Genomic DNA, 13320 nt, shown 5'->3' with positions numbered 1-13320 from the left:
AGAATGTTTTTAGAGAACGTTATCCTACCTTTCAGAAGTACATTCTAGGAACCAAAATAAAACTTCTCGATGAAACCATTCCTAGAACAATGAATGGTAACATTCTCAGAATGTTTTTAGAACCAACAATGTCTAGCTCGGAACTCAGACATGCCGACGCAAACATGCAAAATCATGAATTACGTACTTGTTTTTTTCTAAAAACGAAAATGTGGTGACATCAGATTTCTTTTAAACATCCTTTTCAAACAAATGCAGCAAGTTTGTTTTTTAAAGTGCACTACAAATAAATCTGACGTTGACCATGACCCTGTTAATATTTCGCATCACAGGAACATTTTATAAAAAAATAATAACCTCCTGAAAACATTATCCAAATGTTGCTTTCAAAATGTTCTTCTTTGGTAATCATGTAACATTGATGGACCGTTTTATAAAGAACATCTTTAATGTGTTACCCAACAACGTCCAAAACACATCCTTAGAATGTTTCAGGCAAAACATTCCACCTTTGCTGACTTATCACATTAAAGGAACATTTTATAAAACACTTTGTCATCTCAGGCCTCAATAACATCCTGAAAACATTTTCAGAATGTTGCTTGGAGAATGTTCTTCATTTGTTATCATGTAACATTGAGGGAATGTTTTATAAAGAACATCTTTGATGTGTTACCCAACAACGTCCAAAACACATCCTTAGAATGTTGCAGGCATAACGTTCCACCTTTGTTAACATATCACATTGAAGGAACATTTTATAAAACACTTTCTGTCATCTCAGGCCTCAATAACATCCTGAAAATATTTGCAGAATGTTGCTTGGAGAATGTTCTTCATTTGTTATCATGTAACATTAAAGGGACATTTGATAAAAACCCGTTCTGTCATCTCAGGCCTCAATAACATCCTGAATTTCTTTGCAGAATGTTGCTTTGAAAATGTTCTTCATTTGTTATCATGTAACATTGAGGGAACGTTTTATAAAGAACATCTTTAATGTGTTACACAACAACGTCCAAAACACATCCTTAGAATGTTGCAGGCAAAACATTCCACCTTTGCTGAGTTATCACATTAAAGGAACATTTTACAAAACACTTTCTGTCATCTCAGGCCTCAATAACATCCTGAAAACATTTTCAGAATGTTGCTTGGAGAATGTTCTTCATTTGTTATCATTTAACATTGAGGGAATGTTTTATAAAGAACATTTTTAATGTGTTACCCAACAACGTCCAAAACACATCCATAGAATGTTGCAGGCATAACGTTCCACCTTTGTTAACATATCACATTGAAGGAACATTTTATAAAACACTTTCTGTCATCTCAGGCCTCAATAACATCCTGAAATTTTTTCAGAATGTTGCTTTGAAAATGTTCTTCATTTGTTATCATGTAACATTGAGGGAACGTTTTATAAAGAACATCTTTAATGTGTTACACAACAACGTCCAAAACACATCCTTAGAATGTTGCAAGGAAAACGTCCCACCTTTGTTAACATATCACATTAAAGGAACGTTTTATAAAAAAACGTTCTGTCATCTCAGGCCTCAATAACATCCTCAAAACATCCTCTGAATGTTGCAGTTAAAACGTTATGTCTTAGTTAACCTTAAACCTTATAGGAACATTATTTGAAAAAATAAACATCTTAAAAAGGTTCTTTGAACATCAGATTAAAACGTTTCTTTAAAACGTTATTAGAACCAATAGGTAACGTTAGCCAAAGTTGTGAGAACGTTCCCCGCTAGCTGGGAGGACAATGTGGATTTGTATCGGTGCCTCCTGCTGGTTAAAACGGTAACACATTTGTTTTTTGCAAGCAGAAAACATAAATGTGTTTTTTTTGCATAAAGAGCCGGGAAGTTACACCTAACCACAAGTGGCCACTTACTTAGGGAGAAGCATTTTAATGCCAGGGCTTCAATGCACAGACACAGATGAACCTTTCCGCTTCTCTGACATGTTTTTGTTTTATTTCACAGGGAAATATTTGGCTGATAATTAGCGGACCTGTTTGGGAACAGAACCAAAATAATCAATGGCATTTGACTGTGAAGACTATGGATCCATCCCATGTTTAGTGCATCTGAAACCTCATCTTAGGCAACCATTAAAATAACTGGTTGTTATTTTACAGAATAACAGAACACACACACACAGGATTATTTATTTCATGACATCATGATTCAGTAGACGGACTCCTGCTGAGTTTATGCAAGTAAAAACAAATCATTCGTTTTGTGCACTTATGGGCTTATATGGAGTAAAACATTGCGAAACCCTGATTCTTTTTTCTTGTTAACATATTTGTGGATTCATACAGTGATCCAGCCTTATTCATTGCAGTTTCTGTTGTCATTGCAAAATGCACTGTAAAGAATGATGTGAGTAGATTATATAACGCAATCTAAAACAAGGTGGAAAAGACAGGAAAATGTAAAAAAAATTGTGTATTATAGATTTGCTATACAGTTGTATTCCGATAAGTTTTAGGTTTCATGGTAATATCTGATGTACACTGCCACCTCAAATCAGAGTTTTTTTTCCACCGTGAGTGAGATCTCACCGGCCGTCTAAGGAGAATTGATGTTTCTGTTTAGACAGCCTTTGAAATGTCACAGTCCATTCTATCAGTCTTGTGATTGAAGGGGATTGGTCAGTTCACAGTTCAGAAGGACCCGCAGCGCTGGACTAACATCAGCACTTTTAACCTAAAGGTGCTTTTTATACGGAATTATATTGGTGCCTCAATCTGGAGCACATGGTGGGGAATTTGAGGACAGTAAAACTTTGTGTGCAAGCAGGTTAATATTATTTTGTAGAGTTTGAGCCATGCAAATAAAACAGTTATTTGAGCATTGGAAGAATTATACTTATTTTACTTATCTCAAATTTAAATTAAATTTAAATCTGAAAATAATATTTTTATATTAACACTGTATCACATAATTACAGGCAGCTTTTTTAAGAGTAAAAGCTCATATCAACCCATCGTACAACCTGCCCAGCAACAAGCAGGTTGCATCATAGTTAGCAATCTGGCTAGAAGACGCCACAGTGATCCTTAGGAGTTGGTAGGAACAAGAAAACATGAGTTAAAGCCGAGAAAATATTGGACTGTCAATCATCAGGTGACCAAAAACACAACTCCAAAAGGCTAATGTTACTACTTATCCGCTGGGTGTGTTTATCAGGGCTAATATGCTAAACTGTTGATCAAATCAACTTAAAAGCTGATTAAATGTCAGTGTTTCCGAAAGGAACCAGAAAATCATCAAATTGCAGGTTTAACTTAGGTTTTTTTAAGGGACTATATTAATTATTATAGTACCATGGCTGTGTATCTGACCATTATGAAGTTAGCCAGCTAGCTTAGCTAGCTACGGCATGTCTAGCAGCCTTTTGCTAGCTAGCTACCAAGATAGCTTGTGTTCTTAATGACGTACCACCAGTTTCATTAAATGTGTGTATGTATTGTATAAAACATACTTTATTTGTGACTGCTTTCCATTCTACGACCAGATAAGTTTATTTTTGTGAATTTTATTTGGCTCAGCTGATACCGATAACCCTTAAATAGCTGCTCCTCATGGCCGATATCAATAGGAAGGCCGATCGATTTCCCATTTTTGTATTCTAAAAGAGAAGTTCATAAGCTGGCTGAGATGTAGTGAGCTAAGAAGGAATGCAATACAATCCCATAGTTCTGACCTAACCAAATTAAAGTGGCATATTGTTAATTTACAATGAGCCTCCTCAAATGCTATTACATTTTTTTCTGGTAGAAAAATTGAATTGCAATCATTGTTGGATACTGCAAAATTCTTCTACACTGGTGCAAACATAGCTTTCTAGAGTTTTCTTCTTCTTGAATTTTTTTTAAGTCAATGAAAGTCATACTTTATTATAGGAAGTTAGGAACAGTTTGTGATAATACACATTTCCTGTTATTGAACAATTACTTATTGCCCCGATTTATATTGTGCATCCCTTATGAATACTCTACAAAATATCATTGATGTGCTTGCAACAAAAATACTTTATTTAGTCCCATCCTGCATTCAAGATTGAAGCACTTACTGTATATGTAATGCTACAATTTTACACATGCAGCTTTTACCACTGCAACGATGGCATTTTATCTTTAAAGAGTCATGTGAACAGAAAGTTGAAACTATCTGCTAAAGAACAAAAAGCATTACATAACCACTACGGGCACGTGCAATGCTGAGATACATCAACTTCCCCACACCAAAGGACTTTTAAGTGGTGTTTGTTGTTGTGAATGGTCACATTTTGTAACAAAAAGGCGAAACAGAAGCTGCTAATTTCACTGGAAGGTTAATTTTATTCTGTTAATGTTACAGAAAATTTGTTTGAAAAGGGCCTTAAGACGCATACAGAGCCAGACGTGAGTGCCATACAGTGGGGAGGAGGAGCTTTAAGTTTCAGGAGAAATCTAGAAGGGGTTGAAAAGTGTAGGAGTTGCCTTTGATGCTGCTTAAAAAAGTCGGCCACTTCCTTTGACCACGATCTTTGATAGAGGTCTTGGCGAGGAATATCGGGGACATCACAGAGTAACAAAAAGAAATGTCTATGAAGAGGACAGCACTATTTATGTCCCTGTTTCATTTCCTTCCTTTTCCACCGCGTTGAATAAATGTTTTATCATTTTCTAATAGCAATATTTAAGTGTATAAAGTGTACATAAAAAGCTATGTTTCGAATATTTCTCTGGGCATATGGATGTGTCTGTGATAGTCTTTTGGGTTTATCGATGTCAACACTCATGATGAATTCTGTAACATTACCAACGCTCAACTATTGTTTTACATGTGGGTTTCTGTACCAAAAAATACCTGTAACTGTTGATGAATAACTCCAAACGGTGCCGCATGAAATCTGCATTCGTTCCATTCCAGTCTTATCAATGCAATACCAATTTATCCATTTCACTAAGGTCATGATGCGTGTGTTATTGTATAATCGTGCTATGGGAGGAGACTTTCTGCCTTCGCTTAAACATCCACTCTGCTTTGCTGTTGTTGCACCTTCAAAAAACTCGTTGTCCATACATTTGGCATGTATTCATAATCCCATTCCATGCATCTGATATAGGTGTTCTCCTGTTTGACTTGCACACAAAACACACTCAACCCATTAAACAACCCATGGGCTCATGTCACATATGTGTTTGAACCATTTTATACAATGTTTTCATGTGTTGACTCACAATTTGGGCATAGGTGTAATATGTCATTAAGTCTTAGAAAAAGAAAAAACGATATTTAAGTCATTTAAGAAGGACTGTTTTCAGTGTTTCTGTTTGTTATGCTTATATTTTTCTTTGCCTTATTTTTCAGAATACACTTATTCCTCCGATGCGTGAGGGTTTCTGTACGTTAATTTTTTCGACAACTTTTATGGCTGTATTCCTTTCACTGCATTAGACACAGAATATGCAAACATCTCATGTAAATTTCCCATCCAAAGATTTTGAAAGTAAATATATGAAAAAAATCAATATAATGTAATACCTGTTTTACTTGGTAATAAAGAAGAGGAAATATGTGACGTGTATCTCACTTTCATTTGTCCAAATATAGAAAAGTATATAATTGTTTTGTACAACATGTTTTAGTGGGGCATGTTCTTGTGAAAGTGAATCACTCAACCTGATTACACTGGTTAACTAAAAATAAATATATGATTTATTTCAGGATTTATTCCTAAATGCCACTAGTGGTGGAAAGTAACTAAGTGCATGTATTTAAGTACTGCACTGAAGTACATTTTTGATGTGCTTTACTTGAGTATTTTTCTTTTATGCTACTTGATACTTCTAATCCATTACACTTTGGCGGCAGACATTGTACTTTTTACTAACTTTTTTTATTTGCAAACATTAGTTACTAATTACTTTTGCAGGTTTATATTATAAATACAAAAATGAAATCAACCAATACACCATGATGTACTATCATGGATGGAGATACCAGGCAGAATACAAAGTTATCAATGTTATATCATCCTTTAACCCTGTAAAGCTCAAATATAGAAAAACATTAGCACATTTTTTACATAATTAAAATGATAGACATATGAATCCATCTATGCTTTTGTTCTTTTCTAGGTCATATTTTGAATGCAGGACGTTTACTTACGGTATTATTACTTTTACTTGAATAGAATCAGGTTGAGGCTATTTGAGAAATCAATCTGACCACAGGGGCCCTTTTCCCCGTTTTTTTCAAAACACTTCAATCTCTCACATGTTATCTTAAAAGCTGAGGTTTGAAAATTCAATATTGAGCTTGGAAAAAAAACAAAAAGGGAATGTGAACACATACAAACCCCATAAATATTATGTAATTAGGCTATTCAAAATCTCTATACAACAAAATCTATCTTAATTAGATTATTTCTCAACTGCTGTGTCAAAAATCCAGTATAAACACAAGCTTTTTTAAGAAGCTTACAGCAACATTTAGCAGTTTATAGAATGATGTAACAGCACAATAGTCATTTTATCGTCGATACACAAAAACAAAATGTACATCTTTAGAGCAGATCGGCAGCAGGAAGTCTGGAACAGAAAGGGCTGCTGAGTAGTTTTCAGAGCGATTTCGTAAAGGGCGGTCCACAATAGATGCATTAGTAAGAGTGAGTGATGATGTGGAAAAAACATTGACAATGAAAGAGATAATAGCAATAGTGTACTTTGACATTGAAAAGGCGTAAGACTCTATGTGGAGGGATGGGTTACTGATCAAATTGAGTAGAATGGGTTTTGGAGGGAGAATGTACAATTGGTTAAGGGCCTTTTTAACAGACAGGACATTTAGAGTAAAGGTTGGAGCAGATATTTCCAATTATTTTGAAATAGAAAAATGTATTCCCCAAGGGAGTGCAGTCAGTCCAATATTATTTAACATCATGATTAAGGATATATTTACATGCTTAGACACATGCATCCAATCGGCTCTGTACGCAGATGATGGGGCTATTTGGATGAGGGGAAGAAATTCCCCATACGTAATGGAGAATATAGCTAGAGCGATTACAAAAGTGGAGAGGTGGTCATATAACTGGGGATTCAAAATGTCAGAAAGCAAGTCATGCTATATGGTATTTACAAATAAACGCAAGATTGATGGCCAACAGCTAACACTGATCGTCCAATGACAAAGGTGAATGAGTTCAAATATCTAGGACTGTGGTTTGATAGCAAATATATATGGAAAATGCATATAATAAAAAAAGTATAGTGTATGGAGCAGCAGCAAAAACATCGCTTTTAAAAAATTGATAGAATACAATATAAAGCATTGCGGCTGTGTATTGGAGCGATAAAGTCATCCCCTATCAATGCAGCTCTAATAGAAGCGGGAGAGACACCTCTGGAGATCAGAAGAGAGAAACTTGCTCTGTCATACTGGGTCAGACTACAAGGAAGTGGAGAGGAAAATATTCCAAACAGAATATTACAGGATTGCTGGGACTATGCAAAGTTCCAGGGGCGTGGGTTTGGCTGGACAAGTAAGGAAAGAACGAGGGCATGTGGAGTGGAGAATATCACGTTTGCCAAAACAACCCCATTTAGCACTGTTCCTCCATGGCTTTTCCCAGAAGCTAAAATAGATATGAGTATTGCAGAAAGGAAAAAAGAGTGGCAAATAAATGAAGTGGGAATTAAAACAAGTAATTACCTCAAAATGTACACAGATGGTTCTAAGAACAAGGAAGAGTGTATTGGAGTTGGCATATACATCCCAGACTTTAAAATATCGATTTCAAAAAGAGCGTTTGATCAATTATCAGTATACACAGCAGAAATGCTGGCTGTAATAATAGGACTACATTGGGTTGAAGAGGTCAGACCAGATAGGGTAGTGATATGCACAGATTCATTGTCCATATTAAAAAGCATACAGTCAACAACAACAACAACTGTCAGAGAAGACATTCTCATAGAACTTAACCATAGCCTGTTAAGACTGCACAGAGGTGGTATAGATCTGCAGTTCTGCTGGGTGCCTGCACATGAGGGGGTGAAAGGGAACGAGTGTGCTGATAAATTAGCAAAAAGTGCACTACAAAAGCAAATAACATTACCAGTTCAACTTGGAAAAGGAGAAGGAAAAGCAGTCATTAAGAAGAAAGGGATGGAGATCTGGCAGAAAAGGTGGGAGAAAGACCAGACAAGGAAAGACTATCACAAAGTACAAAAGACAATTACAATTAATATTTATAAAGAAAGAAACAGAAGGGAGGAAATCATGATAGCTTGACTCAGAATAAATCACACAGCTTTGAATGGTACACTGTATATCATGGGGAAAAGTGACAGTGACAAGTGTGGGAGCTGTGGAGTAAAATAAGATGTAGAACATATCTTGTTACATTGTGACATCTATAAAGCTGAAAGAGAAAAACTAAAGGCTAAAGTTTTAGAGGCAGAGAGTGTGGTTGGTGTTTTGAACTAAAGGAGAGGGAAGAGCTACCAGAAAGGCACTGTTTATCTTCCTGAGTAAAACTGGGGTAGGAAAAATAATTTAACACTAGGTCAGGAAAGATCATAGATTTTTATTTTATTTTTATTTATTTCATGTTTTTTGTTTATTTATTTATTTATTTTTGATTAGATCATAGTTTAAGAGATGGAATGATTCATACTAATGTACAGTAGGTGGCGATATGCACCTTTAAAGTTGTTTGCAATCCACCAAAAACCGAGAGAACAAGAAGAAGAAGGAAGTCCCGCCCACTGACTGATGGTACTTGGTTGCTATGACGACACCAAGCTCTAAAGTGCTAACTACTTCTGCTCGGTTCAAGAGTTCCTGAAATCGGTAATAACCTGTTAAAATCGCTTTGGTTATATTTATTTGTGTCCTATTTGACACAAAATATTCTGTAAACTATACTGTTTTCCAAAGTTAGCTAAAAGTAATAATGGGCTAACAAACAAGCCAACTACAATCAGCCTTGGTAGCATATTATGTTTACATACCCTGAAGAGCTAGTGCATAGTCGCAGTGTTTCAAAGTGTAAAATGCTTTATGAGTTTTCATTTTGACAATATGTATTTAATACTCGCCCTCAAGTGTTGAATTTAACTTATGTTTAACAATACCACTGTGTATGTATAACTGAGCTAACGTCAGTATGTTTTTGTTGTCGTCCTGTGAAGACAAGCTGTCATGTCTGAGGTGTTTAAAGACAAGTCCCAGAGGAGAGGACATGGAGCCCGAGGCAAGGAGGCCACAGGCAGGACCAAGGAGTGAGTGCTCTGTAATCATGTGGGCAGATATCCAACTTTAATATTATTGCATTTTCGTCAGTCGTGTTTATTATTTGGTCCGATAGTACAGTAAGTAACCAAGTACATTTACTCAGGTACTTAAGTAAAATTTAGATTTACTTGAACAGAACTTGAGTATTTCCATTTCCTTCTACTTTATACTTCTACCCCAGGGGTGTCAAACTCAATTTCATCGTGGGCCACATTAGCATTATGGTTGCACTCAACGGGCCGGTTGTAACTATATAAATATACAGATATAAATACATAATGTATATGAAATAATATATTATATTATATTATTGCCTCTGCAACTGAGACGTAAAGTGTATTTTTATTCAAAAATATTTTATACTATTTCATTTAAGTAATACTTTGATATGTAATTGTAACATAAAAATCATACTTAGCTGTCATTTCTATTTTAACTTGAATATAAGATTGACATATTTCTTCGAACACTGATTTCAACTGATATATAAAAAGCATTCCCAATACGTGTTTATCCTTTCTGGTTGAGAAGTTCCTCTCAGCTCTTTTTCAATAATTCCAGAGATCAGGAACCACATACCCTGTTAATGTTCCTGGATCTGATCCTGTCTTCCAGCTCTATAAGCACTGTGTCGTACATTGATGAACTCGCACACCATGATGACAACGCTCGGATGGCCATAACAACGGAGAACACCTACCAGCTGGGTGAGGTCATATTTACTTGTTTGACACACATGCTATACATATTTATGGTTTATGGTTCACACATGCATCACTGAGATCTATTCTGTCACATTTACGTTTTATGGACTGTATTTTGTCCAATAAATAATGCTCTAAACCAGGGGTGTCAAACTCAATTTCATCGCGGGCCACATCAGTATTTTGGTTGCACTCAAAGGGCCAGTTGTAACTATATACATATACATATATAAATATTTAATATACATAAAATAATGCATTATATTACATTATTGCCTCTACATTGGATTATTATCGGATAGGGTAATAACTTCATAAATAACTACGTCTGAAAGCAGAAGTCCAGGGCAAATAATTGCAAGTCTCTTCAGTGCATATGTCACAAAATAAGATGCATTGTGGGACATGTAGTTTATTGGCAACCTGCTTCTGTAAAATGGCATGTGACCATATAATAAACGTATTATATTCTTTGCAAGCTCTTGCGGGGCCACATAAAATGAAGTTGCGGGCCGGATTTGGCCCCCAGGCCTTGAGTTTGACACCTATAAACTATATTATGGCATTGTGTTGTTTTAGAGGAGATGTATGCCACTGATATGATAGTGATAATATTACAGCATCATTTTAAAGAGCAATGGACTTCTAATTCGAAAGAATTTTTTATGTAAAAAATATTTGAAAGTATCCTAAATAAACAAAACATAAATAAACCCTTACCAAATAAAAATTGGACTAGGCCTCCTTTTTTCATCTGTTTTAAAAAAATCACAATGTTTGTGTGATGTGAACTGACAATAATATTATATGTAGTATTCATTTTCTATCGCCTCTCAAATCATAATTTTCTCACTTTGTCTCCATCCCCCCTAGAGCACCACACACTAATTCATTTAATTTGTTTTCTTAACTAAAAGTTGATAAAATGAAGAAAAAAATATTAAGATACATTTTTGTTATAATGTTAAATAGCCATATAGGCTATACATGTTGTAAAATCGGATATAGTAACACCTCTAATTGGTAAGGGATGGAAGCTTAACTAGACCAGAAACAGGTTTAGCATTACAAATTTTGACGCAATATTCATTGAAATGTCAAATTATATTGCTTCACAATATGATTTACTGCACAAAAAGTAAAAGTTGGATTATAGTCTCTGTGTTTTTCTCACTACAGGACCAAATAAACGCATGCCTGTCCCTGCTGTCACAGACATACTGAAGGACGTACTGACCAGTTACCTCCAGGAGGAGAAATACGAAGTAGAATGGTCTCAGAAAATGACAAAAACAATATGCGAGGTAAATAAAACTGAAAAACAAATGCAACACCTTTTGAACACTTGGAACTTGTTTTCTATCATTTCCCTTCCTTGGCTTCCCCCTCCAGGTGGTCAGAGCCCGTGTGAAGGAACTCATGATTCCCAGATACAAGATCGTGGTCCTGGTCCACATCGGCCAGCTCGCGGGACAGAGCATGCAGATCAGCAGCCGCTGTCTATGGGACGCCACTAATGACACCTTCGCCTCCTTCTCCTTCAAAAACAGCTCTCTGTACGGCGTGGCCACTGTCTATGCTGTTTACTATGAGTAAACCATACACACAAAGACTGATAAACACTTTCGATTCCTAAAAGATTTCTGCTGTTAAAGAGTATATTTTGCCAAGTATCAAATGATAAACAAGAATTTGTAAACAAAATCATGGTGTTTTTTATTATTGGTAGCATGGAAGGTGAAATTACATTATGTTCTGAAGATTTTATTTCAATCTTTTGATGATTTTTGGGATGTTTTCCTCTAGCAGAGCATGGAGAGGTCACTCTTTCGACAGCCTACTTGGCAGCACACTGTTATTAGCGCCTGGTTTAGGTCCCGCCACTGACGGTCATTATCTGTCCTCTTCAGTTCTGGCTCTCTGCGACCTGCAAACAGACATAAACCAATCTGTCAATGATTTGAAATGAACCCCAATGCTACAAAGAGAAATATAAGTGACTGTTCACTCACCGTCTTGCAAAGTCTCCTCTCCCCCCGTCACTCTTCTCCACCTGGATCCTCCGCAGGTGTACACCACTGCCCGCATTAACGCCCGGCCACACAGCCTCAGTGTGTTTTTGTTGTCCTGCGCCTGAACATGCGCCACATACACAGTGCACAGCAGCAACGCAAGCAGGAGTACAGATCTCATGTTGTTTCTTTTTGGAAAACCTGATCCAGATCAACCCTTTTTATACAGAGTCTACTGTGACATCACACATCTTCCTATCTCTGGTCACCACCATGCGCTTCAACTACGGATGTCCACCTGGTCATTTAGGGACATGTGTGGGAATCTAAGCCATTGTCACTGATTAAGGACGTTTTCTTAAATGTTAATGAGAATGAATTGCTCTTTTATGTCCCTTTTTATTGCCATGGATTTAGCAAAGTGTTTCCTAATGGGTGGCTTGAGATATCCGTCCCCGAACAAACTGAGATGATGGCTCTCTACATAGCAACATAGTGGAGAGTGGGCCGCTATCATGGACATAAATCAGTGATTCAAGGCAGAGACCTTTGCATTAGCTGGGACATTTGTTGTCAAATTGAACTGTTTCATGGAATAAATATTACCTTCAAATTGTGTTTACATGCCCATGTTTAAATATCAATGGTGTGGCTAAGCCTAACCAACATCAAAAACACAGTTTGTATTATTACATTACATTAATGTAATGTAATGTATTATAAATGTGTCTTGAATTAAGTTTTTTACGTTTTAGAAATATTTGTATTGGCATTTCTTTCTTCCCGAAAAGGACATTAAACAAATGTACTCCCCCCCACACCCAATTAAATACCAAATAAATAAATAAAACAGAAAGTTAGCAGGGATAAAGTTTAATTTGTAATTGCAGTTGCTTGAATTGTTTCATGGTTGTAATTTTTCATAGACGTCCTTTTATAAAAGGAGCATTCAGTTGTGCCAGGATTTATGAATATACAGTACAGAGCTTTTGAATCGTTTTGCTGTGGTGAATGATGAGTCTTTTTGGAAACACAAATTGTAGGCTTGGCATTTAGATGAAATTCTTTTTTGGGGGTTGTTTTCTAGTTTTTTAGGCAAAGTAATAATTGATACATATTTTTTAATAAATAATCAATCTTAATGGGGAGCAAACTTCCCTTGGGCAACCCAAGACTAAATAAAAAAGGGGAAATACGTATATATTTAAATTCTTTACATTTTGAGTCGAGTAATATTAAACACCAAACAGACCAACAAAACTGTTGTTTATTACAAACAAAACAAAATAAGAACAG

General features: G+C 35.9%; 3 protein-coding genes across 8 annotated transcripts in view; 2 read left to right on the top strand and 1 right to left on the bottom strand.

The window, feature by feature from the left end:
* The window catches only part of LOC307020601 (SH3-containing GRB2-like protein 3-interacting protein 1), a 69995-nt gene extending 64412 nt beyond the window's left edge, over positions 1–5583 (top strand). For all 6 annotated transcript variants that reach the window (XM_079652062.1, XM_079652063.1, XM_079652061.1 and 3 more), the window contains one exon: positions 1995–5583. In XM_079652062.1, the coding sequence (XP_079508188.1) occupies positions 1995–2017 (23 nt within the window). In that variant the 3' untranslated portion in view covers positions 2018–5583. The remainder of the gene's footprint in view (positions 1–1994) is intronic.
* A 2810-nt stretch (positions 5584–8393) lies between these two features.
* dynlt5 (dynein light chain Tctex-type family member 5) lies at positions 8394–11777 on the top strand. The gene is made up of 5 exons (XM_079649637.1): positions 8394–8864; positions 9206–9295; positions 9924–10015; positions 11192–11316; positions 11405–11777. The coding sequence occupies exons 2-5, from the start codon at positions 9216–9218 to the stop codon at positions 11606–11608; spliced, it is 501 nt and encodes a 166-aa protein (XP_079505763.1). The 5' UTR covers positions 8394–8864; positions 9206–9215; the 3' UTR covers positions 11609–11777.
* Positions 11704–13018, bottom strand: LOC307019031 (relaxin-like). Its single transcript, XM_079649638.1, has 2 exons — positions 12021–13018; positions 11704–11932 (listed from the first exon to the last, which is right to left on the bottom strand). Exons 1-2 carry the CDS (start codon positions 12203–12205, stop codon positions 11815–11817), a joined length of 303 nt encoding a protein of 100 aa, XP_079505764.1. The 5' UTR covers positions 12206–13018; the 3' UTR covers positions 11704–11814.
* Positions 13019–13320: the final 302 nt, after the last annotated feature.

The sequence above is a fragment of the Notothenia rossii genome, assembly GCF_949606895.1.
Source record: "Notothenia rossii genome assembly, chromosome: 9".
NCBI classification, from domain to species: domain Eukaryota; kingdom Metazoa; phylum Chordata; class Actinopteri; order Perciformes; family Nototheniidae; genus Notothenia; species Notothenia rossii.
Note: the sequence above shows the minus strand (reverse complement) of the source record. Positions and strands in the feature narration are given on the sequence as shown.

Bases quoted from the DNA above. Each gene is read 5' to 3' on its own strand.
- LOC307019031 (XM_079649638.1), bottom strand. From the start codon at position 12,205: ATGAGATCTGTACTCCTGCTTGCGTTGCTGCTGTGCACTGTGTATGTG. The intron at 11,933-12,020 runs GTGAACAGTCAC...TGCAGGTCGCAG, and splicing joins GAGACTTTGCAAGACGGTGA to AGAGCCAGAACTGAAGAGGA.
- dynlt5 (XM_079649637.1), top strand. From the start codon at position 9,216: ATGTCTGAGGTGTTTAAAGACAAGTCCCAGAGGAGAGGACATGGAGCC. The intron at 9,296-9,923 runs GTGAGTGCTCTG...CCTGTCTTCCAG, and splicing joins GCCACAGGCAGGACCAAGGA to CTCTATAAGCACTGTGTCGT. The intron at 10,016-11,191 runs GTGAGGTCATAT...TTCTCACTACAG, and splicing joins GGAGAACACCTACCAGCTGG to GACCAAATAAACGCATGCCT.